This window comes from Salvelinus namaycush, chromosome 24 (assembly GCF_016432855.1).
Source record: "Salvelinus namaycush isolate Seneca chromosome 24, SaNama_1.0, whole genome shotgun sequence".
Classification (NCBI taxonomy): Eukaryota; Metazoa; Chordata; class Actinopteri; order Salmoniformes; family Salmonidae; genus Salvelinus; species Salvelinus namaycush.
Window position 1 is genome coordinate 30,326,533 of NC_052330.1, and position 27,357 is coordinate 30,353,889.

General features: G+C 46.3%; 1 protein-coding gene across 1 annotated transcript in view; it reads left to right on the forward strand.

The window, feature by feature from the left end:
• The window catches only part of LOC120019387 (disks large-associated protein 2-like), a 211,279-nt gene that overhangs the window by 155,987 nt on the left and 27,935 nt on the right, over positions 1–27,357 (forward strand). The window contains exons 9-11 of the mRNA XM_038962675.1: positions 12,840–13,066; positions 21,806–21,983; positions 23,802–24,021. Of these exons, the coding sequence (XP_038818603.1) occupies positions 12,840–13,066; positions 21,806–21,983; positions 23,802–24,021 (625 nt within the window). The remainder of the gene's footprint in view (positions 1–12,839; positions 13,067–21,805; positions 21,984–23,801; positions 24,022–27,357) is intronic.

Sequence of the window (27,357 nt, forward strand, 5' to 3'; positions counted from 1 at the left end):
GATATGGAGAAGAAGAAGTCCGATGGGTTGAATCGCACTGTGCAGACTGGCAGGAGTTGTCCGGGTTAAAGTTTAGCTGATGACCACTAGCAGTGGCTAGCTGACTACTAGCTAGTAGCAGGTTAGCTGGCTAGCTGCTGTTGGGGGTTCCGGTTCTAAAGTAAAGAAAATAGCAGATCCATACCACATTGGGTGAGGCGGGTTGCAGGAGAGTATGTTGAAGTTGAGGTTAAGAAAAATATTGAAAAAATATATGCAAAGAAAAAAGATATATACAAGGGGCAAGACGAAGACAAAGACGCCTGACTGCTACGCCATCTTGGATTTATGAAGCAGACACTGATGAAGCAGACGCTAAGCTACAGTACAGTTTTGCTAGCACAGACTGGAATATGTTCCGAGATTCTTCGGATGGCATGAGGAGTACACCACATCCGTCACTGGCTTCATCAATAAGTGCATCGATGACGTCGTCCCCACAGTGACTGTATGTACATACCCCAACCAGAAGCCATGGATTACAGGCAACATCCGCACTGAGCTAAAGGGTAGAGCTGCCGCATTCAAGGAGCGGGATTCTAACCCGGAAGCTTATAAGAAATCCCACTATGCCCTCCGACGAATCATCAAACAGGCAGAGGGTCAATACAGGTGTAACGACCTGGGTGTCGGGGGGTGCGAAGTCAGACGCAGGAACAGCAGAGCTTCAATATGTTGAGTCTTTAATACCCAACTGGCAAACAAAATGTCCAACACGGACGTACTGGGTGTATTACACAACGGTCCAACGACACGAGAAACAAACCCAGTCCACAATAACCATATCCACTCCCGAAATCCAAAAGCTACAATGTAACAATCCCGCACAAAGAAGCGTACGGGCTGGCTGACTAATAAAGCCACACTAATTAACAACTCACTGAACACAGGTGATACAAATAAACACATAAGGAGGGGGAGGAAAAAGAGTCAGTGGCAGCTAGTAGGCCGGTGACGACGACCGCCGAGCGCCACCCGAACGGGAAGGAGAGCCTGCCTCGGTTGAAGTCGTGACAGTACCCCCCCTCTGACGCGCGGCTCCCGCAGCGCGCCGACACCGGCCTCGAGGTCGACCCGGAGGACGAGGCGCGGGGCGATCCGGATGGAGGCGATGGAAATCCCTTAACATAGATGGATCCAACATGTCCTCCACCGGTACCCAGCACCTCTCCTCCGGACCGTACCCCTCCCAGTCCACGAGGTACTGCAGGCCCCTCACCCGGCGTCTCGAGTCCAGAATGGCCCGTATCGTGTACGCCGGGGACCCCTCGATGTCCAGAGGGGGGGGAGGGACCTCCGGCACCTCACCGTCCTGCAGGGGACCAGCTACCACCGGCCTGAGGAGAGACACATGAAACGAGGGGTTAATACGATAATAGGAAGGGAGTTTTAATCGATAACACACCTCGTTTATTCTCCTCAGGACTTTGAAGGGCCCTACACACTGCGGCCTCAGCTTCCGGCAGGGCAAGCGGAGGGGTAGGTTTCGGGTCGAGAGCCAGACCCTTTCCCCCGGTACAAACACGGGAGCCTCACTGCGGTGGCGGTCAGCGCTCCTCTTCTGCCTACTAGTAGCTTGTTGAAGGGACTCCTGGACGGCCCTCCAGGTCTCTTTGGAGCGCTGTACCCACTCCTCCACCGCAGGAGCCTCGGTCTGGCTCGGATGCCATGGTGCCAGGACCGGCTGGTACCCCAACACACACTGAAAGGGGGACACATTAGTAGAGGAGTGGCGTAGTGAGTTCTGGGCCATCTCGGCCCAGGGAATGTATCTCGCCCACTCCCCTGGCCGGTCCTGGCAATACGACCGCAGAAACCTACCCACCTCCTGGTTCACTCTCTCCACCTGCCCATTACTCTCGGGGTGAAAACCGGAAGTCAAGCTGACCGTGACCCCCAGACGCTCCATGAACGCCCTCCATACTCGGGACGTGAACTGGGGGCCCCGATCAGAAACGATGTCCTCCGGCACCCCGTAGTGCCGGAAGACGTGGGTGAATAAGGCCTCCGCAGTCTGTAGGGCAGTAGGGATACCGGGCAACGGGAGGAGACGGCAGGACTTAGAAAACCGATCCACAATTACCAGAACCGTAGTGTTTCCCTGAGAAGGGGGGAGATCGGTCAGGAAGTCCACGGACAGATGAGACCATGGCCGTTGTGGAACGGGGAGGGGTTGCAACTTCCCTCTAGGAAGGTGCCTAGGAGCCTTACTCTGAGCGCATACCGAACAGGAGGAGACATAAACCCTAACGTCCCGAGCTAAGGTAGGCCACCAATACCTTCCCCGAAGGCTCCCCACTGTCCTCGTCACCCCAGGGTGACCCGAGGAGGGTAGGACATGAGCCCACCGAATCAGTCGGTCCCGAACACCAAGCGGTACGTACTTACGGCCCGCCGGACACTGAGGAGGCGCGGGTTCCGCCCGTAGCGCCCGCTCGATGTCCGAGTCCACCTCCCATACCACTGGCGCTATCAGCCTCGAGGCGGGGATGATGGGAGTGGGTTCGGTGGTCCTATCCTCCGTGTCGTAAAGGCGGGACAGTGCGTCAGCCTTTACGTTTTGGGAGCCGGGTCTGTAGGACAACGTGAACCTAAACCGGGTGAAAAACATGGCCCACCTTGCCTGACGCGGGTTCAGTCTCCGAGCTGCCCGAATATACTCCAGATTCTGGTGGTCGGTCCAGATGAGAAAGGGGTGCTTAGCCCCCTCAAGCCAGTGTCTCCACACCTTCAGAGCCCTGACCACCGCTAACAACTCCCGATCCCCCACATCATAGTTACGCTCCGCTGCACTGAGCTTACTAGAGAAGAAAGCGCAGGGGCGGAGTTTTGGTGGCGTACCCGAGCGCTGTGATAGCACGGCACCCACCCCAGCCTCGGACGCGTCCACCTCCACTATGAATGCTAAAGAGGGATCCGGATGCGCCAACACGGGAGCATCCGTGAACAGAGCCTTCAACCTGTTGAAAGCTCCGTCCGCCGCCGCTGACCACCGCAACCGCACCGGGCCCCCCTTTAGCAGTGAGGTAATGGGAGCCGCTACCTGACCAAAACCCCGGATAAATCTCCGGTAGTAGTTGGCAAAACCCAAAAACCGCTGCACCTCTTTCACCGTGGTTGGAGTCGGCCAATTACGCACGGCCTTTATGCGGTCACTCTCCACCACCACCCCCGAGGTGGAAATGCGATAACCCAGGAAGGAGACGGCTTGTTTGGAGAACACACACTTCTCAGCCTTGACGTATAGGTCATGCTCCAGCAGTCTGCCAAGCACTTTGCGCACCAGAGATACATGCGCGGCTTGAGTAGTTGAGTAGATCAGAATGTCATCGATATACACAACTACCCCCTGCACGTGCAGGTCCCTGAGAATGTCGTCTACAAAGGATTGGAAAACGGCTGGAGCATTCTTTAACCCATACGGCATGACGCAGTACTCATAGTGGCCCGATGTGGTACTAAATGCGGTTTTCCACTCGTCTCCTTTCCGAATACGCACCAGACTGTACGCGCTCCTGAGGTCCAGTTTTGTAAAGAACTGCGCTCCGTGAAATGATTCCACCGCCGAAGCGATGAGAGGTAGTGGGTAACTAAACCCCACTGTGATGACATTTAGACCTCTATAATCAATACACGGACGCAAACCTCCCTCCTTCTTCTTCACAAAAAAGAAACTCGAGGAGACGGGTGAGATGGAGGGCCGAATGTACCCCTGTCCCAGAGACTCCGCGACATATGTCTCCATAGCCAACGTCTCCTCTTGGGACAAAGGGTACACGTGACTCTTGGGAAGCGCAGCGTTAACCTGGAGATCTATCGCACAATCCCTACCCGGTCGATGTGGTGGTAATTTCGTCGCTTTCTTTTTACAGAAAGCGATTGCCAAATCGGCATACTCGGGGGGAATGCGCACCGTGGAAACCTGGTCTGGACTCTCCACCGACGTGGCACCAATGGAAACTCCCAGACACCTTCCAGAACACTCCTCTGACCACCCCTGGAGAACCCCCTGTCTCCACGAAATATTGGGATTGTGCCGGGCCAACCAGGGAATACCCAGCACCACTGGAAACGCAGGCGAATCAATAATAAAGAGACTGATACGTTCCCTATGATTCCCCTGCGTCACCATGTCCAGGGGAACTGTGGCCTCCCTGACCACCCCTGACCCTAATGGCCGGCTATCTAGGGAGTGCACGGGAAAGGGAGAATCTATCGGCACAAGCGGAACGCCCAACTTTTGGGCGAGTCCGCGATCCATAAAGTTCCCAGCTGCACCTGAATCGACTAGTGCCCTATGCTGGGAAGAGGGGAAAAAATAAAGGAAAAAAATTGAGACAAACATGTGACCAACAGGGGGTTCTGAGTGAGTTTGGTGCTGACTCACCTGGGGTGATCGAGAAGCGTTCCGCCTGACATCTCGACTCCCAGATAGACCCCCCCAGCACCGATCGACCGTGTGTCCTCTCCGACCACAGCTGGTGCAGGGGAGGCCTCCTCCTCCGATACCCCTAGGCGCGGCCCCTCCCAACTCCATCGGGATGGGAGCCGGGGCGCTGGGTGGTGGAACGCACAGGACCCTCTCCGAACGCCCGTGGGCAGCCAGCAGATTGTCCAGTCGGATGGACATGTCGATAAGCTCATCCAAAGAAAGAGCGATGTCCCGACACGCTAGCTCCCTGCGGACGTCCTCCCGGAGACTACACCGGTAGTGGTCAATAAGGGCCCTGTCGTTCCACCCTGATCCCGCGGCCAAGGTCCGGAACTCCAGCGCGAAATCCTGTGCGCTCCTCTTCTCCTGCCTGAGATAAAATAGTCTCTCACCCGCCGCTCGGCCCTCTGGGGGGTGGTCAAACACGGCACGAAAACGACGGGTAAACTCCGGGTAGTGCTCCTTCGCTGAGTCCGGGCCATTCCAGACTGCGTTGGCCCACTCCAGAGCACGACCCGTTAGGCAGGAGACGAGGACACTCACCCTCTCCGCTCCCGAGGGAGTGGGGCGAACAGTGGCCAGGTATAGTTCCAGCTGGAGTAAGAACCCCTGACACCCTGCCGCCGCTCCATCATAATCCCTCGGGAGCGGAAGACGGAGCGCGCTGGAGCCGGGGGATGGAGAGTCCTGAGGGAGGGGAGCCGAAGGTGGAGAGAGGAGCCCACTCCTCTCCCATCGCTCCATTCTCTCCATCATCTGGTCCATGGCTGATCCGATCCGATGGAGGACGGTGGTGTGGTGGAGAACCCGTTCCTCCATCGATGGGAGAGGGTTGGCTGCTGCTCCTGCTGACTCCATTTATTTGGTGCGGGATTCTGTAACGACCTGGGTGTCGGGGGGTGCGAAGTCAGACGCAGGAACAGCAGAGCTTCAATATGTTGAGTCTTTAATACCCAACTGGCAAACAAAATGTCCAACACGGACGTACTGGGTGTATTACACAACGGTCCAACGACACGAGAAACAAACCCAGTCCACAATAACCATATCCACTCCCGAAATCCAAAAGCTACAATGTAACAATCCCGCACAAAGAAGCGTACGGGCTGGCTGACTAATAAAGCCACACTAATTAACAACTCACTGAACACAGGTGATACAAATAAACACATAAGGAGGGGGAGGAAAAAGAGTCAGTGGCAGCTAGTAGGCCGGTGACGACGACCGCCGAGCGCCACCCGAACGGGAAGGAGAGCCTGCCTCGGTTGAAGTCGTGACAACAGGACTAAGATCAAATCTTACCACATCGGCACTGATGCTCGTCGGATGTGGCAGGGCTTGAAAACTATTACACACTACAAAGGGAAACACAGCCGAGAGCTGCCTACCAGCTACCAGCTAAATTACTTCTATGCTCGCTTCGAGGCAAGTAACACTGAAACATGCATGAGAGCATCAGCTGTTCCGGACGACTGTGTGATCACGCTCTCCGCAGCCGATATGATTAAGACCTTTAAACAGGTCAACATTCACAAGGCCGCAGGGCCAGACGGATATCCAGGACGTACTCCGAGCAGATGCTGACCAACTGGCAAGTGTCTTCACTGACATTTTCAACCTCTCCCTGTCTGAGTCTGTAATACCAACATGTTTCATGCAGACCACCATAGTCCCTGTTCCCAAGAACACTAAGGTAACCTGCCTAAACGACCACTGACCCATAGCACTCACGTCTGTAGCCATGAAATGCTTTGAAAGGCTGGTCATGGCTCACATCAACACCATTAACGCAGAAACCCTAGACCCACTCCAATTTGCATACCGCCATAACAGATCCACAGATGATGCAATCTCTATTGCACTCCACACTGCCCTATCCCACCTGGACAAAAGGAACATCTATGTGAGAATGCTATTCATTGACTACAGCTCAGCATTCAACAACATAGTGCCCTCAAAGCTCATCTCTCAACTAAGGACCCTGGGACTAAACACCTCCTCTCTGCAACTGGATCCTGTACTTCCTGACGGGCCGCCCCCAGGTGGTAATTGTAGGTAACAACACATCCGCCACACTGATCCTCAACACGGGGGCCCCTCAGGGGTGCGTGCTTAGTCCCCTCCTGTACTCCCTGTTCACTCATGACTGCACGGCCGCGTACGACTCCAACACCATCATAAAGTTTGCCGATGACACAACAGTGGTAGGCCTGATCACGGACAGCGACGATACAGCCTATAGGGAGGAGGTCAGAGACCTGGCCGCGTAGTGCCAGGACAACAACCTCTCCCTCAACGTGAGCAAGACAAAGGATATGATTGTGGACTACAGGAAAAGGAGGACCGAGCACGCCCCCATTCTCATCGACGGGGCTGTAGTGGAGCAGGTTGAGAGCTTAAAGTTCCAACAAACTAACATGGTCCAAGCACACCAAGACAGTCGTGAAGAGGGCACGACAAAACCTATTCCTCCTCAGGAGACTGAAAATATTTGGCATGGGTCCTCAAAAGGTTCTACAGCTGCACCATTGAGAGCATCCTGATGGGTTGCATCACTGCCTGGTATGGCAACTGCTCGGCCTCTGAAGGCAAGGCACTACAGAGGGTAATGCGTATGGCCTAGTACATCACTGGGGCCAAGCTTCCTGCCATCCAGGACCTCTATACCAGGCAGTGTCAGAGGAAGACCCTAAAAATTGTAAAAGATTCCAGCCACCCTAGTCATAGACTGTTCTCTCTGCTATCGCATGGCAAGCGGTACCAGAGCGTCAAGTCTAGGTCCAAGAGGCTTCTAAACAGCTTCCACCCCCAAGCCATAAGACTCCTGAACATCTAGTCAAATGGCTACCCAGACTATTTGCATTGCCCCCCCACCTCTTTTACACTGCTGCTACTCTCTGTTATTATCTATGCATAGTCACTTTAATAACTCTACCTACATGTACATATTACCGCAATTACCTCGACTAACCGGTGCCCCCGCACATTGACTCTGTACTGGTACCCCACTTTATATCAAATCAAATCAAGTTTATTTTATATAGCCCTTCGTACATCAGCTAATATAGCTGCAAGCAATGCAGGTGTAGAAGCACGGCGGCTAGGAAAAACTCCCTAGAAAGGCCAAAACCTAGGAAGAAACCTAGAGAGGAACCAGGCTATGAGGGGTGGCCAGTCCTCTTCTGGCTGTGCCGGGTGGAGATTATAACAGAACATGGCCAAGATGTTCAAATGTTCATAAATGACCAGCATGGTCAAATAATAATCAGGAGTAAATGTCAGTTGGCTTTTCATAGCCGATCATTAAGAGTATCTCTCTTAATGAGAAAACAGCAGGTCTGGGACAGGTAGCACGTCCGGTGGACAGGTCAGGGTTCCATAGCCGCAGGCAGAACAGTTGAAACTGGAACAGCAGCAAGGCCAGGTGGACTGGGGACAGCAAGGAGTCATCATGCCCGGTAGTCCTGACGCATGGTCCTAGGGCTCAGGTCCTCCGAGAGAGAGAAAGAAGGAGAGAATTAGAGAGAGCATACTTAAATTCACACAGGACACCGGATAAGACAGGAGAAGTACTCCAGATATAACCAACTGACCCTAGCCCCCCGACACATAAACTACTGCAGCATAAATACTGGAGGCTGAGACAGGAGGGGTCAGGAGACACTGTGGCCCCATCCGATGATACCCCCGGACAGGGCCAAACAGGAAGGATATAACCCCACCCACTTTGCCAAAGCACAGCCCCCACACCACTAGAGGGATATCTTCAACCACCAACTTACCATCCTGAGACAAGGCCGAGTATAGTCCACAAAGATCTCCACCACAGCACAAACCAAGGGGGGGCGCCAACCCAGACAGGAAGATCACGTCAGTAACTCAACCCACTCAAGTGACGCACCCCTCCTAGGGACGGCATGAAAGAGCACCAGTAAGCCAGTGACTCAGCCCCTGTAATAGGGTTAGAGGCAGAGAATCCCAGTGGAGAGAGGGGAACCGGCCAGGCAGAGACAGCAAGGGCGGTTCGTTGCTCCAGAGCCTTTCCGTTCACCTTCACACTCCTGGGCCAGACTACACTCAATCATATGACCTACTGAAGAGATAAGTCTTCAGTAAAGACTTAAAGGTTGAGACCGAGTCTGTGTCTCTCACATGGGTAGGCAGACCATTCCATAAAAATTGAGATCTATAGGAGAAAGCCCTGCCTCCAGCTGTTTGCTTAGAAATTCTAGGGACAATTAGGAGGCCTGTGTCTTGTGACCGTAGCGTACGTGTAGGTATGTACGGCAGGACCAACTCGGAAAGATAGGTAGGAGCAAGCCCATGTAACGCTTTATAGGTTAACAGTAAAACTTTGAAATCAGCCCTTGCCTTAACAGGAAGCCAGTGTAGGGAAGCTAGCACTGGAGTAATATGAACAAATTTCTTGGTTCTAGTCAGGATTCTAGCAGCCGTATTTAGCACTAACTGAAGTTTATTTAGTGCTTTATCCGGGTTGCCGGAAAGTAGAGCATTGCAGTAGTCTAACCTAGAAGTAACAAAAGCATGGATTAATTTTTCTGCATCATTTTTGGACAGAAAATTTCAGATTTTTGCAATGTTACGTAGATGGAAAAAAGCTGTCCTTGAAACAGTCTTGATATGTTCGTCAAAAGAGAGATCAGGGTCCAGAGTAACGCCGAGGTCCTTCACAGTTTTATTTGAGACGACTTTACAACCATCAAGATTAATTGTCAGATTTAACAGAATATCTCTTTGTTTCTTGGGATCTAGAACAAGCATCTCTGTTTTGTCCGAGTTTAAAAGTAGAAAGTTTTCAGCCATCCACTTCCTTATGTCTGAAACACAGGCTTCTAGCGAGGGCAATTTTGGGGCTTCACCAGGTTTCATTGAAATGTACAGCTGTGTGTCATCCGCATAGCAGTGAAAGTTAACATTATGTTTTCGAATGACATCCCCAAGAGGTAAAATATAAAGTGAAAACAATAGTGGTCCTAAAACGGAACCTTGAGGAACACCGGAATGTACAGTTGATTTGTCAGAGGACAAACCATTCACAGAGACAAACTGATATCTTTCCAACAGATAAGATCTAAACCAGGCCAGAACTTGTCCGTGTAGACCAATTTGGGTTTGCAGTCTCTCCAAAAGAATGTGGTGATCGATGGTATCAAAGGCAGCACTAAGGCCTAGTAGCACGAGGAGAGATGCAGAGCCTCGGTCTGACGCCATTAAAAGGTAATTTACCACCTTCACAAGTGCAGTCTCAGTGCTATGATGGGGTCTAAAACCAGACTGAAGCATTTCGTATACATTGTTTGTCTTCAGGAAGGCAGTGAGTTGCTGCGCAACAGCTTTTTCAAAATTTTTTGAGAGGAATGGAAGATTCGATATAGGCCGATAGTTTTTTATATTTTCTGGGTCAAGGTTTGGCTTTTTCAAGAGAGGCTTTATTACTGCCACTTTTAGTGAGTTTGGTACACATCCGGTGGATAGAGAGCCGTTTATTATGTTCAACATAGGAGGGCCAAGCACATGAAGCAGCTCTTTCAGTAGTTTAGTTGGAATAGGATCCAGTATGCAGCTTGAAGGTTTAGAGGCCATGATTATTTTCATCATTGTGTCAAGAGATATAGTACTAAAACACTTAAGTGTCTCTCTTGATCCTAGGTCCTGGCAAAGTTGTGCAGACTCAGGACAGCTAAACTTTGGAGGAATACGCAGATTTAAAGAGGAGTCCGTAATTTGCTTTCTAATGATCATGATCTTTTCCTCAAAGAAGTTCATGAATTTATTACTGCTGAAGTGAAAGCCATCCTCACTTGGGGAATGCTGCTTTTTAGTTAGCTTTGCAACAGTATCAAAAATAAATTTTGGATTGTTCTTATTTTCCTCAATTAAGTTGGAAAAGTAGGATGATCGAGCAGCAGTGAGGGCTCTTCGATACTGCACGGTACTGTCTTTCCAAGCTAGTCGGAAGACTTCCAGTTTGGTGTGGCGCCATTTCCTTTCCAATTTTCTGGAAGCTTGCTTCAGAGCTCGGGTATTTTCTGTATACCAGGGAGCTAGTTTCTTATGACAAATGTTTTTAGTTTTTAGGGGTGCAACTGCATCTAGGGTATTGCGCAAGGTTAAATTGAGTTCCTCAGTTAGGTGGTTAACTGATTTTTGTCCTCTGACGTCCTTGGGTAGGCAGAAGGAGTCTGGAAGGGCATCAAGAAATCTTTGTGTTGTCTGAGAATTTATAGCACGACTTTTGATGCTCCTTGGTTGGGGTCTGAGCAGATTATTTGTTGCGATTGCAAACGTAATAAAATGGTGGTCCGATAGTCCAGGATTATGAGGAAAAACATTAAGATCCACAACATTTATTCCATGGGACAAAACTAGGTCCAGAGTATGACTGTGGCAGTGAGTAGGTCCAGAGACATGTTGGACAAAACCCACTGAGTCGATGATGGCTCCAAAAGCCTTTTGGAGTGGGTCTGTGGACTTTTCCATATGAATATTAAAATCACCAAAAATTTGAATATTATCTGCTATGACTACAAGGTCCGATAGGAATTCAGGGAACTCAGTGAGGAACGATGTATATGGCCCAGGAGGCCTGTAAACAGTAGCTATAAAAAGTGATTGAGTAGGCTGCATAGATTTCATGACTAGAAGCTCAAAAGACGAAAACGTCATTTTTTTTTTTTGTAAATTGAAATTTGCTATCGTAAATGTTAGCAACACCTCCGCCTTTGCGGGATGCACGGGGGATATGGTCACTAGTGTAACCAGGAGGTGAGGCCTCATTTAACACAGTAAATTCATCAGGCTTAAGCCATGTTTCAGTCAGGCCAATCACATCAAGATTATGATCAGTGATTAGTTCATTGACTATAACTGCCTTTGAAGTGAGGGATCTAACATTAAGTAGCCCTATTTTGAGATGTGAGGTATCACGATCTCTTTCAGTAATGGCAGGAATGGAGGAGGTCTTTATCCTAGTGAGATTGCTAAGGCGAACACTGCCATGTTTAGTTTTGCCCAACCTAGGTCGAGGCACAGACACAGTCTCAATGGGGATAGCTGAGCTGACTACACTGACTATGCTAGTGGCAGACTCCACTAAGCTGGCAGGTTGGCTAACAGCCTGCTGCCTGGCCTGCACCCTATTTCATTGTGGAGCTAGAGGAGTTAGAGCCCTGTCTATGTTGGTAGATAAGATGAGAGCACCCCTCCAGCTAGGATGGAGTCCGTCACTCCTCAGCAGGCCAGGCTTGGTCCTGTTTGTGGGTGAGTCCCAGAAAGAGGGCCAATTATCTACAAATTCTATCGTTTGGGAGGGGCAGAAAACAGTTTTCAACCAGCGATTGAGTTGTGAGACTCTGCTGTAGAGCTCATCACTCCCCCTAACTGGGAGGGGGCCAGAGACAATTACTCGATGCCGACACATCTTTCTAGCTGATTTACACGCTGAAGCTATGTTGCGCTTGGTGACCTCTGACTGTTTCATTCTAACATCGTTGGTGCCGACTTGGATAACAATATCTCTATACTCTCTACACTCGCCAGTTTTAGCTTTAGCCAGCACCATCTTCAGATTAGCCTTAACGTCGGTAGCCCTGCCCCCTGGTAAACAGTGTATGATCGCTGGGTGATTCGTTTTAAGTCTAATACTGCGGGTAATGGAGTCGCCAATGACTAGGGTTTTCAATTTGTCAGAGCTAATGGTGGGAAGCTTCGGCGTCTCTGACCCCGTAACGGGAGGAGTAGAGACAAGAGAAGACTCGGCCTCAGACTCCGACTCGCTACTTAATGGGGAAAACCGGTTGAAAATTTCTGTCGGCTGAATGAGCGACACCAGTTGAGCATTCCTACAGCATTTCCCTCCAGAAGCCATGAGAAAGTTGTCCGGCTGCGGGGACTGTGCGGGGGGGATTTATACTACTATCTGTACTTACTGGTGGCACAGACGCTGTTTCATCCTTTCCTACACTGAAATTACCCTTGCCTAACGATTGCGTCTGAAGCTGGGCTTGCAGCACAGCTATCCTCGCCGTAAGGCGATATATAGCCTCACTATTGATATTTTAGTGCTGCTCTTTAAATATTTGTCATTTTTATTTCTTATTCTTATTTAATTTGTTTTGTATTTTATTTTGTTGGTATATTTAAACTTCATTGTTGGTTATGGCTTGTAACTAAGCATTTCACTGTAAGGTCTACCTACACCTGTTGTATTTGGCGCATGTGACAAGTAAAATTTGATTTGACTTGATATTTGTATCATGTAATGTTTTTGGATGACTGTTGACTGTTGATGACTATGTGACTGTTGGATCTATGTGACTGTCTAACGGAGGTGGGCTCTCTACTGCAGGTGCCTCAGGATGAGTGGAGTGGATACCCGGAGGACGGAGACAAGGACGAGGAGATCCCATGTCGGCGGATGCGCAGCAGCAGCTACGTCAAAGCCATGGGAGAGGTAGACAATGACTCTGGTGGCGAATCTGATGGCAGCCCCAAGTCCTCACCCCAGAAGGCCATCCGACCCGATGCCCTCGTCCTCAAATCAGTTATGCAGAGGCCCCACATAGACCCCCAAAGGTAGGCCCATCTTAATGTCTCAACTAGAGCTACTTGTGGTATTCAATAATGCGTTGTCACTAGATCGTTGTTGCAGTGTCTGTTTTAGCACACCCTCAGCCTCATAAGTCACTCCTGCTTGAGTCAATCCTCACCCATGAGGTATGAGGCTGAGGATGTTCTAAAATGGACACCGTACATGTCAGCCTGGTCTCATAGACGAGACATAATATACATTCTTAGAAAAAAAGGTGCTATCTATAACCTAAAAGGGTTCTTCAGCTGTCTCCATTGGAGAAATATTTGAAGAGCCCTTTTTGTTTTCAGGTAAATCCCTTTTGCGTACCATGTAGAGCCGTTTCTACAGAAGGTTATACCTGGAACCAAAAAGGGTTCTCCTATGGGGACAGCCGAAGAACCCCTTTGGAACCCTTTTTTCTAAGAGTGTAGTAAACGTAAATCCAGGACACTCAAATTAGTATGATATACTACGTTTCGTATGGTTACATAAGACAGAAGGTTAGTTAAGGCAAAAATGAAAGTAGGGTGGATGGGTAGGCATATAACACAAATGTCTAGCAACCCGAAGGTTGCTACTTAGCACGTTAGCCAACTCTTCCCCTAACCATAACCCATTGACTTAACCCTTTAACCTAACTCCTAACCCTTTAACCTAGCCTAACTAACATTAGCCACCTAGCTAACCTTAGCATTAGCCACATAGCCACTAGCTGGCGTAAGCCACAACAAATTTGTAACATAACATATGAATTGTAATTCATAACATATCATATGAAATGGATGACGGACATCCACAAATGAATACATACCATACAAAACGTAATATATCATAATAGTTGGAGTGTCCTGGATTTACATTTATTATTGTTGCGTGTGTAATGCGTAGGCTAAGAATCGGGAAGCAAGTACAGGGAGTGAATTTAATAAATAACGGAACAAAACAAGAAACACAAGTAGCATACAGACGCGGGAAGGGAACCTATAGTCGGCTGAGGCTCGGGAAGGGAACCTGTAGCCGGCTGAGGCTCGAGAGCCTGACGAGCCAACCGAGGCATGGGAGCCTGACGAGCCAACCGAGGCTTGGGAACCTGTTGAGCCAGCTGAGTCATGGAAGCCTGACGAGCCAGCTGAGGCACCCCCGGTTGCTCGGCAGCCGCACTTGGATCCGACAGTAAAACAAATCCCTGTTGCTTCCCCTTGGGGAGGCGTTATTCTGTAACGTGTAGGCTAAGAATTGAGAAGCAAGTACAGGGAGTGAATTTAATAAATAACGGAACATAGAACAAAAAATGAACCACGAGTAGTGTACAGACATGAAACACAGAAACAGAGTCAATAACGCCTGGGGAAAGAACCAAAGGGAGTGACAGATATAGGGGAAGAAATCAGGAAGGTGATGGAGTCCAGGTAAGTCTCATGAGGCGCAGGTGTACTTAACGATGGTGGCAGGTGTGCGTAATAATGAATAAACTGTTGATGTTGAGCGCCGGAGAGGGGGAGCGGGAGTAGACTGCTAATAACCTATCCACAGCTGCCCGACTATATATGTAATAAAGTTCAAATCTAAGGCCCGCTACAGTCAGAGACAGCAGACAGATTTTTGGACAGGGGGTGCAGGATTTAATTCTTTACCCTTTACCTTTTTATACTTTTCGACATTTAGGTAGGCTATTTGTTAGGCAATTTGTCTATAATTAGATACATGCAGCTTCTGTTGCTCTAGAAGACTAATTAAAGCTTTTCTCACCAGAATAATGTCATAAATAGATAGAATGAATTATTCAATCTAGTTGACATTGTTAAAGTTTTCCCTGTCATCTCTCCTTCTTTCGAGATGCAAAGATGTTTAGGGACCAGGGAGAAAATGCAATAACAAAACAAAGACTAGAACATTTTCAGTGCAAAATTTCCAAATGACATCAGTTTGACCGGTTGTCAAGAAATTACCCAACATGTTTCTGATCAGATTTCACTTTGGCTTGGATGCATATTTTATGTGGATGAAATACTATCGGTTTTCATGATGTTGTTAAAGATAGCACCTCTACAGATGGTGTCTAACTGTGCATTCGCGTTCTCTCAAGATGGTGAAAGAAAAAAATCATGTTTCTCCACCAAAAATTGGGCCGACATTTGGTGTATAATTTACTGCAAGAAAGGGTTCATTCTACAGGAGTTAAAATGGCTATGTGGCTATGTGAGAGGTTACAGACCTACAGTCAGTTTCCTGATTTCACTTTCCATTCAACCCATCTGAACAGTAGGCTACAGTTCCCTTGACATGCCATAGGCCTATTTGAAATCCCCGTCTTGTGACTGTCGAATTTGTCCAGCGCCTCACAATCATCACACATAACATAGCATAACGTAGCCGGCACTGCTATCATCCTCTTTTACCACTTCACCAAATCTTCCCAAACGTTACTTTTCTGGCCCTCCCTTCTCTCTATTTTCAACTCTCCATTTTGTAGCCTTTCTCTTATTGAATTAAATTCGAACATATTCCTTTTTGCCTCCATGGATCGACATTAACTTTCTAATGGTGTGTAGGCTATTTGGCGCGCATACAGTTAGGCCCTAAGCTTAGGCTTACACACTAATGCAGAATAGCCTAAAAATAATGTAGCCTATAGATATAAATTGCACAAGAATAATACATTTATGGATTTTTTTACGGTATTGTTTTCTCTTTATTCAACCCGCCCGCCGCCCGCCCGCCCGCCACCCGCCCTTCATCCACACAATATTTCATGATCATAAACCGGTGGATATAACCGCAGGGACTGGGAGTTATGAGTCAAACTGTGCATCTGTAACGTCTACTTCTGAGTCCAGGTTGTACGTGTCATTCCCAGGATAAGTTTCAAAGAAACGAATGTAGTGTGTGATATTAATATGCTGCTATACTGTACAGACAAGGCAGCATTTTTTATGAATATGCCTCATGACATTAAATTCGTAATTACACAGCATTACTTACACGCTTTTGGTAAACATTTGGCTGCATTACTGAAATTGAAATAACTGTGCTGAAAAGCTTGATTTTGACATTAGATAGGATGGCAGGGTTTAAAATTATATTTTTGCCCAGATAGCCAATGTGGCTCATGGATTACCGTAAATAATGTAGAAGCTCTGACCTTCATCTTGACTGGATTTTGACCCTCTTTGAAAACCCTAAACACAGCACCCGCCTTTTTGACACGCCATTTCGAAACCTTAACCATAGCTCCTGGCTTTTTGCAAACTGTTTTTCATCTAGTCGGTTCAGAGATTCAACCAGCAACCTTTCGGTTACTGGCCCAATGCTCATAATTGCTAGGCTACCTGCCGTTATGGCTAGGTTACCTGTTATGTCTGTTTTATGTCTTTGTGACCTCTCTATGTAGTGGGATTTTCTGGGGAACATGCATGATTTAGCCATGTCACTCAATGTTGCTGGGCAACAGAGGAAGAATAGCGCCTATGTTACGATTGGCTGTGACATGTTCCTATCGTACCCCAATGCCTCTTCAGCCTGTATTAATGCATGACTAAGAGCTCTGCTACATTTGTTTGGTCAATTGGTTTGTAGCCACTTCACTGCTTTGTGCCCCTGTCCTTGTGTTTGGATTGTTCTCTGTTTACTATTGGAGCCCAGTTCTCCTCATGAGCTCAGATATTAAAGTCGTACTTTAGCTAGTGAGTGTCAGACAGATGCAGGCATTATATCTGACCTTTATCAACTGATATTTCAATATTTGCTTACCGAGGCAATGTACCTCATGTTATCACAGCACTGTTGACAAGGCAGTGGTAAGTCTGTCACTTCTCTCAAATGTCACAGTCAAATGACTAGGTACAGTATTAAGCATGAACAGGATATTCATTGGCTGACAATCAAATCTCATGTATTTCTTTGAATGTCTTCATATAGGTGAAATTGTCTTTCATTCTAACTTGAGCTGTCTCACTCCACAAATACAGAGCCTGTTTGCTCTCATTCCCCCTCTTGATAGGCAACACTCCATAGATTCAAAGATAAATGAGCTTTAGGTAAACTATAAAAAGCAGGACAGTGGTACAGAGTGATTTTGTAGTACAAAAAATGAAATGAATGGACAGAGAAAGAAAAGGACACCATCAAAATATTGTACACCTAGATGTGTAGCATGGCATGGGATCTTGGAAGCAGTAATGATGGTTACAATAACGATTATTATACCAACCAATCAGAAGATGCATAATATTCTGAATGACAAAGTCCAAATGATTCTCTCGGTATGAATGAAAGGGCTTGGAGACAAACTAAAAAAACCTCTACTGATTGTACCATACATTATGCACCTCTTGGTATTAGTGCAACATTTTCTATACCTTATTGTACTGTTGACTGCATCAGAGCAGAATATCTTCCAATCCTGATTCTGACCCAGATGATCCATCGCCCACTGAGATGTATCTTATAGTTATTCTAGACTAGCTTTGCAAAACTTTCTTCCAGAACAGAACGGATGCTTGTGTTCTGGAGGTCTGCACGCACGCACACACACACACACACACACACATACACACACACAGGGAGATACCTGGGGAGGTGCACTGCATGTATCAGTCCTGTATGCTACTCAGGGCTCAGACTCCCTATCCTTTTGTTACCCACAGCTTAATCATCATCTCACTGGGATTCTACTCATGAAATGCTTTGAAAGGCTGGTCATGGCTCTCATCAACACCGTCATCCTAGAAACCCTGGACCCACTCCAATTCGCATACCGCCCCAACAAATCCACATATGACGCAATCTCTATTGCACTCCACACTGCCCTCTCCCACCTGAATAAGAGGAATACCTATGTGAGAATGTTGTTCATTGACTATAGCTCAGCCTTCAATGCCATAGTGCCCTCCAAACTCATCACTAAGCTAAGGACCCTGGGACTGAACACATCCATCTGCAACTGGATCCTAGACTCCTTGACGGGCCGCCCCAGGTGGTGAGGGTAGGCAACAAGACATTTGCCACGCTGATCGCTCAACACGGGGGCCCCTCAGGGGTGCGTGCTTAGTCCCTTCCTGTACTCTCTGTTCACCCACGACTGCTTGGTTGCGCACAACTCCAACACCAGCGTGTTCCAAGCACGACTCCAACACCATCATTAACTTGCTGATGACACAACAGTGGTAGGCCTGATCACTGACAACAATGATACAGCTTATAGGGAGGTCAGAGACCTGGCAGAGTGGTGCAAGGACAACAACCTCTCCCTAAACGTGAGCAAGAAAGGAAATGATCGTGGACTACAGGAAAAGGAGGATTGAACATGCCCCAATTTACATCGACGGGGCTGTAGTGGAGCAGGTCGAGAGTTTCAAGTTCCTTGGTGTCCACATCACCAACAAATTATCATGGTCCAAACACACCAAGAAAGTTGTGAAGAGGGCACAACAACAACTTTTCTCCCTCAGGAGACTGAAAAGATTTGGCATGGGTCCCCAGATCCTCAAAAAGTTCTACAGCTGCACCATTGAGAGCATCCTGACCGGTTGCATCACTGCCTGGCATGGCTACTGCTCGGCATCCGACAGTAAGGCGCTACAGAGGGTAGCGCGTACGGCCCAATACATCACTGGGGCCAAGCTTCCTGCCATCCAGGACCTACAGTTGAAGTCGGAAGTTTACATGCACTTAGGTTGGAGTCATTAAAACTCGTTTTTCAACCACTCCACAAATTTCTTGTGAACAAACGATAGTTTTGGCAAGTCGCTTAGGACATCTACTTTGTGCATGACACACAAAAAAATTCCAACCATTGTTTACAGACAGATTATTTCACTTACAATTCACTATCACAATTCCAGTGGGTCAGAAGTTTACATACACTAAATTGACTGTGCCTTTAAACAGCTTGGAAAATTCCAGAAAATGATGTCATGGCTTTAGAAGTTTCTGATAGGCTAATTGACATCATTTGAGTCAATTGAAGGTGTACCTGTGGATGTATTTCAAGGCCTACCTTTAAACTCAGTGCCTCTTTGCTTGACATCATGGAAAATCAAAAGAAATCAGCCAAGACCTCAGAAAAAAAATTGTAGACCTCCACAAGTCTGGTTCATCCTTGGGAGCAATTTCCAAATGCCTGAAGGTACCACGTTCATCTGTAGAAACAATAGTATGTCCTATATCGACATAACCTGAAAGGCCACTCAGCAAGGAAGAAGCCACTGCTCCAAAACCGCCATAAAAAAAGCCAGACTACAGTTTGCAACTGCACATGGGGACAAAGATTGTACTTTTTGGAGAAATGTCCTCTGGTCTGATGAAACAAAAAGTGAACTGTTTGGCCATAATGACCATCATTATGTTTGGAGGAAAAAGGGGGATGCTTGCAAGCTGAAGAACACCATCCTAACCGTGAAGCACTGGGGTGGCAGCATCATGTTGTGGGGGTGCTTTTCTGCAGGAGGAACTGGTGCGCTTCACAAAATAGATGGCATCATTAAAAAGGAAAATTATGTGGATATATTGAAGCAACATCTCAAGACATCAATCAGGAAGTTAAAGCTTGGTCACAAATGGGTCTTCCAAATGGACAATGACCCCAAGCATACTTCCAAAGTTGTGGCAAAATGGCTTGAGGAGAACAAAGTCAAGGTATTGGAGTGGCCATCACAAAGCCCTGACCTCAATCTTATAGAAAATTTGTGGGCAGAACTGAAAAAGTGTGTGCGAGCAAGGAAGTCTACAAACCTGACAGTTACACCAGCTCTGTCAGGAGGAATGGGCCAAAATTCACCCAACTTATTGTGGGAAGGTTGTGGAAGGCTACCCGAAATGTTTGACCCAAGTTAAACAATTTCAAAGGCAATGCTACCAAATACTAATTGAGTGTATGTAAACTTCTGACCCACTGGAAATGTGATGAAAGAAATAAAATCTGAAATAAATCATTCTCTCTGCTATTATTCTGATATTTCACATTCTTAAAATAAAGTGGTGATCCTAACTGACCTAAGACAGGAAATTTTTACTAGGATTAAATGTCAGGAATTGTGAAAAGCTGAGTTTAAATGTATTTGGCTAAGGTGTATGTAAACTTCCAACTTCAACTGTATATACTAGGCAGTGTCAGAGAAAGCCCTAAAAATTGTCAAGGCTCTAGTCACCCAAGTCATAGACTGTTCTCTCTGCTTCCACACGGCAAGCGGTACCAGGCGACACGTCTCGGTCCAAAAGTCTCCTTAACAGCTTCTACCCCCAAGCCATAAGAATGCTGAACAATTAATCAAATGGCCACCCAGACTATAGTACATAGTCGGTGACTGAGGTGGTATACTCCTCAATGCCATTGGATGAATCCCGGAACATATTCCAGTCTGTGCTAGCAATACAGTCCTGTAGCGTAGCATCCGCATCATCTGACCACTTCTATATTGAGCAAGTCACTGGTACTTCCTGCTTTAGTTTTTGCTTGTAAGCAGGAATCAGGAGGATATAATTATGGTCAGATTTGCCAAATGGAGGGTGAGGGAGAGCTTTGTACGTGTCTCTGTGTGTGGAGTAAAGGTGGTCTAGAGTTTGTTTTCCTCTGGTTGCACATGTGACATGCTGGAAGAAATGAGGCGAAACGGATTTAAGTTTGCCTGCATTAAGGTCCCCGGCCACTAGGAGCGCTGCTTCTGGATGAGCATCATGTTTAATTTTATTTCTTTATTTCTTTTACTTTTTCTCCCCAATTTTGTTGGTTAGGAGTCCGTAAAACTGCAGCCATCCCCTCCAGCACCATTATAGTGTACAAGCCATAAGACTGCTAAATTCAGTAGTTAACCAAATAGCTACCCGGACTATCAGCATTGACCCCCCCCCCCTTTGCACAAACTCTCTTATGACTCATCAAATACTATAAGCTACTGCTTATTATCTATCCTGTTGCTTAGTTACCTTACCTATATGTACTGTACATATCTACCTCAATTACCTCGTACCCCTGCACATCAGTACTGATACCCATGTAGCTCAGTTGGTAGAGCATGTCTCTTGCAACACCAGGGTTGTGGGTTTGATTCTCATGGGGGACCAGTATAAAATATATGCACTCACTACTGTAAGTCACACTGGATAAGAGTGTCTGCTAAATTACATTTTTTTTGTATATACTGTATATATAGCCAAGTTATCATTACTCATTGTGTGTTTATTCCTTGTGTTATCTTTCTATTATTTAAAAAAATATTCTCTCTGCATTGTTGGGAAGGGCCCGTAAATTAGCATTTCACTGTTATTCTACACCTGTTGTTTACGCATGTTACAAATAACATTTGAATTGCTGATATTGTTGTACTATTGGGAGCTATAGGTGAGTTGACAAACTGTAATTGTGGGGCTAGCGATTCAACAGTGTTTTGGGGTTTGCGAGTAATGCTCTTGTCATCGTAGTTCGGAGTTGATCGTAATAAGGCTACGGTTGTAAGAGGATGAGTCACTTTTGCTGCCGGTCACACAACAACACAACACAAACCTGGATACAGCAGTAGGCCTACTACATGTTAGCCACGTTACCTATTTAACTGTATATGAACTAGTTTGGGGCTCAGGTCAAAAAAAATTGCCAGGGATGTCTTATCTCAGTTAACCCAGAACTAAAATCGTGCATAATTTAGTCAGATGCCCGATTATGTTTACATAGTCATTCCACAAGAGATAAAGGGATGTCTGACTGACAAAACCTCTCATATTTGTCTCTCTATCTCTCCATTCAGCCAGAGCTACCACTTGCAAACCACCCGAGACATGATGCGGCCCCATCCCAGTGTCACCCTGGACCCAGCCTTCAATTACCCCCAACACCATGTACCCCTGGGGCCTCAGTTCCGCTCCCGGAACCAGAGCTACATGCGGGCGGTCAGCACCCTCAGTCAGGCCAGCTGCGTCAGCCAGGTGAGTCCCACACAGGATCCTTACAAGGGGAACACCAGGAGACCCGGGGGAGGAGGAGGAAGGAGAGATACAGTAGATGCCACCAGGAGCCCAGGAGGAGGAGGAGGAGGAGGAGAAGGAGGAGGAAGGAGAGAAACAGTAGATGTCACCAGGAGCCCTGGAGGAGGAGGATGAGGAAGGAGAGATACAGTAGACGCTACCTGGAGGTGGAGTAGGAGTTGGAGGTGGAGTAGGAGGTGGAGGAGGAGGAGGAGGAGGAAGGAGAGATACAGTAGATGCCACCAGGAGTCAAGGAGGAGGAGGAGAAGGAGGAGATACAGTAGACGGCCACCATGTGGGCAGTGTGGGTGGGACCATCTGTTGTTTGCTAAAGGGGTGGCAATAATCACAATAATCATATAGTTACTTATAGAAACACATTAGTCACCACTAGATCCCCCTCTCTTTGAGATGGTAGATGCTTGTTCAGGCATTATTGTTTGAGAGAGAGGGCTTTTTCATTGTTTAAGTTGTCATTGGTAATACTGTTGACATATTTCACGGTTTTCAGAACGGTCCATGTGAAACCAATAGATTTGTGTTATTGGTGACACAGCACCATACTTATCTGTTATTTTCTATATTTATCTCATTACAAGTTCAAGTTACCCGTTACGGAAGTTCCTACACAGTACTAGGATGTTGTTTTAAACTGCTCAGTCAGTCTAGACAATGTTTGATGTTTGTCAGTAAAAAGCTTTGTTTTTATCCATATTTTCTGCATATTAGGTACACGATACATTGTGTGTTACAATTATTTAATATACCCAGTGATTTTTATTATGTTATTAAGTAGCAGGCTTTTATGCACTGCGTAATATAAACAAGATTCATTTTGATACACGTTTGGCACAGTATCTCATTCTCAACCAACTTTGTGTTGCTATTTAAAAAATCCCCTCACACAGATGACGTTGTTAGTATAGCTTCCTGCCTGCCGTTACGTTGGATGCATTGCGATGGGTATATACTGTATATATTCACAACATTGAAATTCCGCATGTTGTTTGTACTGTGTTGCACTGTAATTTCTACTTTTGAATAGGTTCTTGTAAGGACATCTGCTTTCCCATTTCCCCAGTAGTAACGTATGTATAAGGCTCCCGAGTGGCACTGCATCTCACTACAGACCTTGGTTCGATCTCGGGCTGCATCACAACCGGCCGTGATCGGGAGTCCCATAGGGCGGCGCACAATTGGCCCAGAGTTGTCCGGGTTAGGGGAGGGTTTGGCCAGGGTAGGCCGTCATTGTAAAATAACAATGTGTTCTTCACTGACTTGCCTAGTTAAATAAAGGTTCAACAAAATATAAAATATCACAGGAGGCTGCTGAGGGGAGAACGGCTCATAATAATGGCTGAAACGGAGCAAATGGAATGGCATCAAACACCTGTAAACTATGTGTTTGATGTATTTGATTACATTCCACTTATTATGCTCCAGTCATTACCACGAGCCGTTGTCCCCACTTAAGGTGCCACCAACCTCCTGTGGTATGTATGTCTATGATGATGACTTACAATGGGATAGTACATACTGTAAACGGTATACCAAATGATGCATTGTTTTTGCTCTTTTCATTTGGTTGTTTTATCTGCTTGGTTTTTTAAGAAAACAAAGATTTTGATGCAAAGTTTTTTTTTAAAGTTCGGATTTGCCAGTGCCTTTTTTTCCTGCTAACACTCCTTCATATTTACTGTACTAAGGGGAAGAGTCAAAGTGACAAACAGAAAGGAAGAGGAAAAATTAAGGACTGCTATTCCTGTTTTTGTCTCTCAGGTGAGTGAGACTGAGGTCAATGGCCAGTTTGAGTCAGTTTGCGAGTCCGTTTTTAGCGAAGTAGAATCCCAGGCCATGGAGGCTTTGGACCTGCCTGGCTCGTTCCGCACTCGAAGCCACAGTTACCTGCGTGCAATTCAGGCTGGGTATTCCCAAGACGACGACTGCTTGCCTTCAATGACATCCTCCACTGTCACTTCAACTCTCAGATCCACAACAGGTAACAGTATGCATCACAAAATCCCCCCCAAACGAGAGAAGGCCTAGAAAACATACTCCTCATACATTCTATAACATGCGTACATCCTTAACATACCTACATATGTACAGTGGGGTACCCTTGAGCTTTGAGAGATGCTTGGTTGAATGATTCCGGTCATTTCTTTTTGGCTACTTGTCATTGTTGTGTGTCTTATTTGTCTTGCCTCTGCATATCCTGAGTGTCCCGAGGAAATTTGCTTGCAAGTGCGCTACGTTGCACGAACGATGCATCATGACCCGGGCTTCCTGATTTGTCACGTGTGGCGGTGGCAAAACTGAACCCGTAGTAGAGGGTGGGAGGAGCCTCATTCAAATTAGCACAATGAGAGGTCATACCCACAATGCACCACACCACATCAACACACTACTGTCACACTCACAGCACTTGGCATGTGCAAGAGGAACATGCCCTGTTCTAAGCATGTGAATCTCAGTGGTATATGTGTCATGTGTAGAGTGTGAGTTGTGTAGGGAAGGGTTAAGTGTTAAACAAACCAGTGGTTGGAGGGAGGGGCTATAGACCTCTACAGAGTGTTAGGAGGGTTGATAGCCTGCTCCAGAGAGGTCTTCAGCCTCCCCTTCCATGCTTTGTTTGATAAGTTCATTACACTAGCACAAGGGTATTCAAATCTTATCCTTTGAGGTCCGGAGCCAGCTGGTTTTCTGTTCTACCTGATAATAAATGGAACCCATGTGGTGTCCCAGGTCCCTGATTAGAGGGAAAGAGTTAAACTAAGCAGTGAAACTGTCTTCAAGGTCCAGATTGGATGTTGAGGGCACTAGCGTCTCTAACTGATCTTGACTTATAAACCTACAGAAAACAAGACAGCATCTTGTAAGCGACATACGGTAAGTCAACAGACTCAGATATGGTACTGGTTGCACAAAGGAACTTACTAGTAAAGGCAATTCAGAGCGCGTTAAATAAATTGTTTTTCTATATTGCTGTATTGTGTTGCATAAAACCACATTTGAAGATATGATTTGAATAATATTTACTGGCAACTGATTTATCACTTCTGATGTTAGACCAATCAGAAGGCAGTTCTTGCGATCACGTGAGACTGATCAGTTGACTTGAGGTTTGACAAGGTTTGAAGGGCGCTCTCACTAAAATGTTCAACAGTTATTTTACCCGTTAGGCCCACCGTATTAGAATCTTTCTCTTTCAGCTAAATCTCACATTTAGATGACCTCTTAGAAGAATGTCAAATCATCTCTTCCAAGTGAACTTGTTGCAATAATTGTTGTTTTGATATTAAATATTCAGGGATTTCAAGGTTTTCTGCAACATTTTACACACTATCTTTGTCACAACATTAACATATCTGGTTCGTTGTGTAAACAGAACCACTGCTCCCTCCATAATCTAATTGCCCTAGTGCATTTGGTGTATGCCTGAAAGAGTAAAGCTATGAACCCTATTGAAATACTATAATTTCATATTACGTTTTTTATTTGACAATATTATGACCTGGATTTTAATTTCTCACTACATCTCGTGAAAGCAGTTGTACTAGCCCTCTGTATTTGTTTGAGTTTTTGGGGTTTCTTTGTTTTCTTGTACAATCTGGAGTTTAATTTTGTTTATCTTGTCATGTTCAATTGGGTTGCACAGTCAGAATCCCTCAGCCTACGATGTGACCTGCGGATCAAGGAGTGTCCTCTAATCCCACCGTCTTACCTGCTGAATTCCTTACACCCAATAAGCTCTGTCCCAATTCTGTCCGCTTCCCAATTGGCTCACTAAATTGGCTCTGAAATGCTTGTCAGTTATTCAAGCGTTTTCTGCATATATTTGTATTTTTTATGAGTAGTTCTCAAGGACTTTTTTTTCTCTTCCATATATAGTCATATCCAATTGGGCTATGGAACAGGATGTGCTAGTGAGCCTCAGGGAAATAATTGGCTATGACTTGTTGGCTCCATCTCAAGCCATATTGCAAATATTTCTTTACCTGGTATCAACCATTTGGTGTAATTTTTAAAGGAATAGCAGCTTTGAAGTTAAATTAAAATAATCCATAGTATTTGACTGGCCTTGCCACTCACTTACATTTAAAAAAAAGATATCTGAATTCTAAATCGCTTCCCAATCTGATGCTAGCATGTCAAAGCTAGCGGGGCCCTTGAGTGGGGAAGGGATCCTATGATGCCCCATTGGGCAGAAGAGCAGCACCCCCTCTCTATTTGACCAGCCATGCAACTCTTGAAGGATAACCGGGGGGACAGAACAGCTGGAGACTTCAGTGATGCCTGTCACAGGTATTTTGATGTCAACACACATACATACGTGTATGTGTGTTTTTTGCACTGCCTTCTCAGCAATATATAAAAACGATAACTTTGATATGATACCAGAATTGACAAATCCCATTTAGATACTATGAGAAACAAACAGGGGTCTGAACAACTCACAAAACTCTGAGGCCTTGAATTCCTTGTTCGTATGCATTAATATTCCAGAATCATCTTTGTGATGATGGTGCCTCGCTGGCTTTTGCGAGTTGTTTTGAAGTGTGTCTATTTTTAAGCTAAAGGGCATCATTGGTGTAAATGTATGATAAAGCTGTACTTCCCAGTCTAATACATCCTCTGCTCATAGCACAGCCAAACAATATCCCTGAATGTTATCATATTGCCACTGCCAACAGTCAAATGTGAGAGCAGTTACAGTGTATTACAGTAGCTTGGTGTTTTTTATTTTATTTTATGAAGTCGACCTCTGTAAAGGCCACATGTGGCTGGGTTTGACCCTTGGCGTAGAGGTTATCAGCCGTCTTTGACTGTGGGATTGCAGCCCATTCCCTGGTGCAGCACTATTGGGGGGGTGGGGGGATTTACCCGCCACTGGGGAAACTCCACATGTCCTATCAACCTCATGGTGAGAGACCTGGCATGTTCAATAGGGTTCATAACTGCTTCTCGGCCCAGTGACTTGAGTTGTGATTCTTTTCATCTTTTCTGTTGCACAACAAAAAAAAAACTAAAAAAACTAAAAGAAACAATAGGAAAACACTTAGGAACGTTCTTTAACGAAACATGCTTTAATGATTTCATTCGGAGAATGGTCTTTTAATTTGAAACTGATTGGTAATGATGGTTTATATTAGGAACCAACAGGGTTCCACTTCCCAGGGTGCAGTGCGGTGAAAAGAGGGAAAGACTGTGGAAGGTAGATGTTCATTGAAATGAGTGAGAAGGCAGTGTAAAAACCGAAAAGCCTACAGTATGTGAGTTAAAATGCATCGCTCAAATGGCTCAGTGTACCTGGTTGAATAATTCCTTTACACAT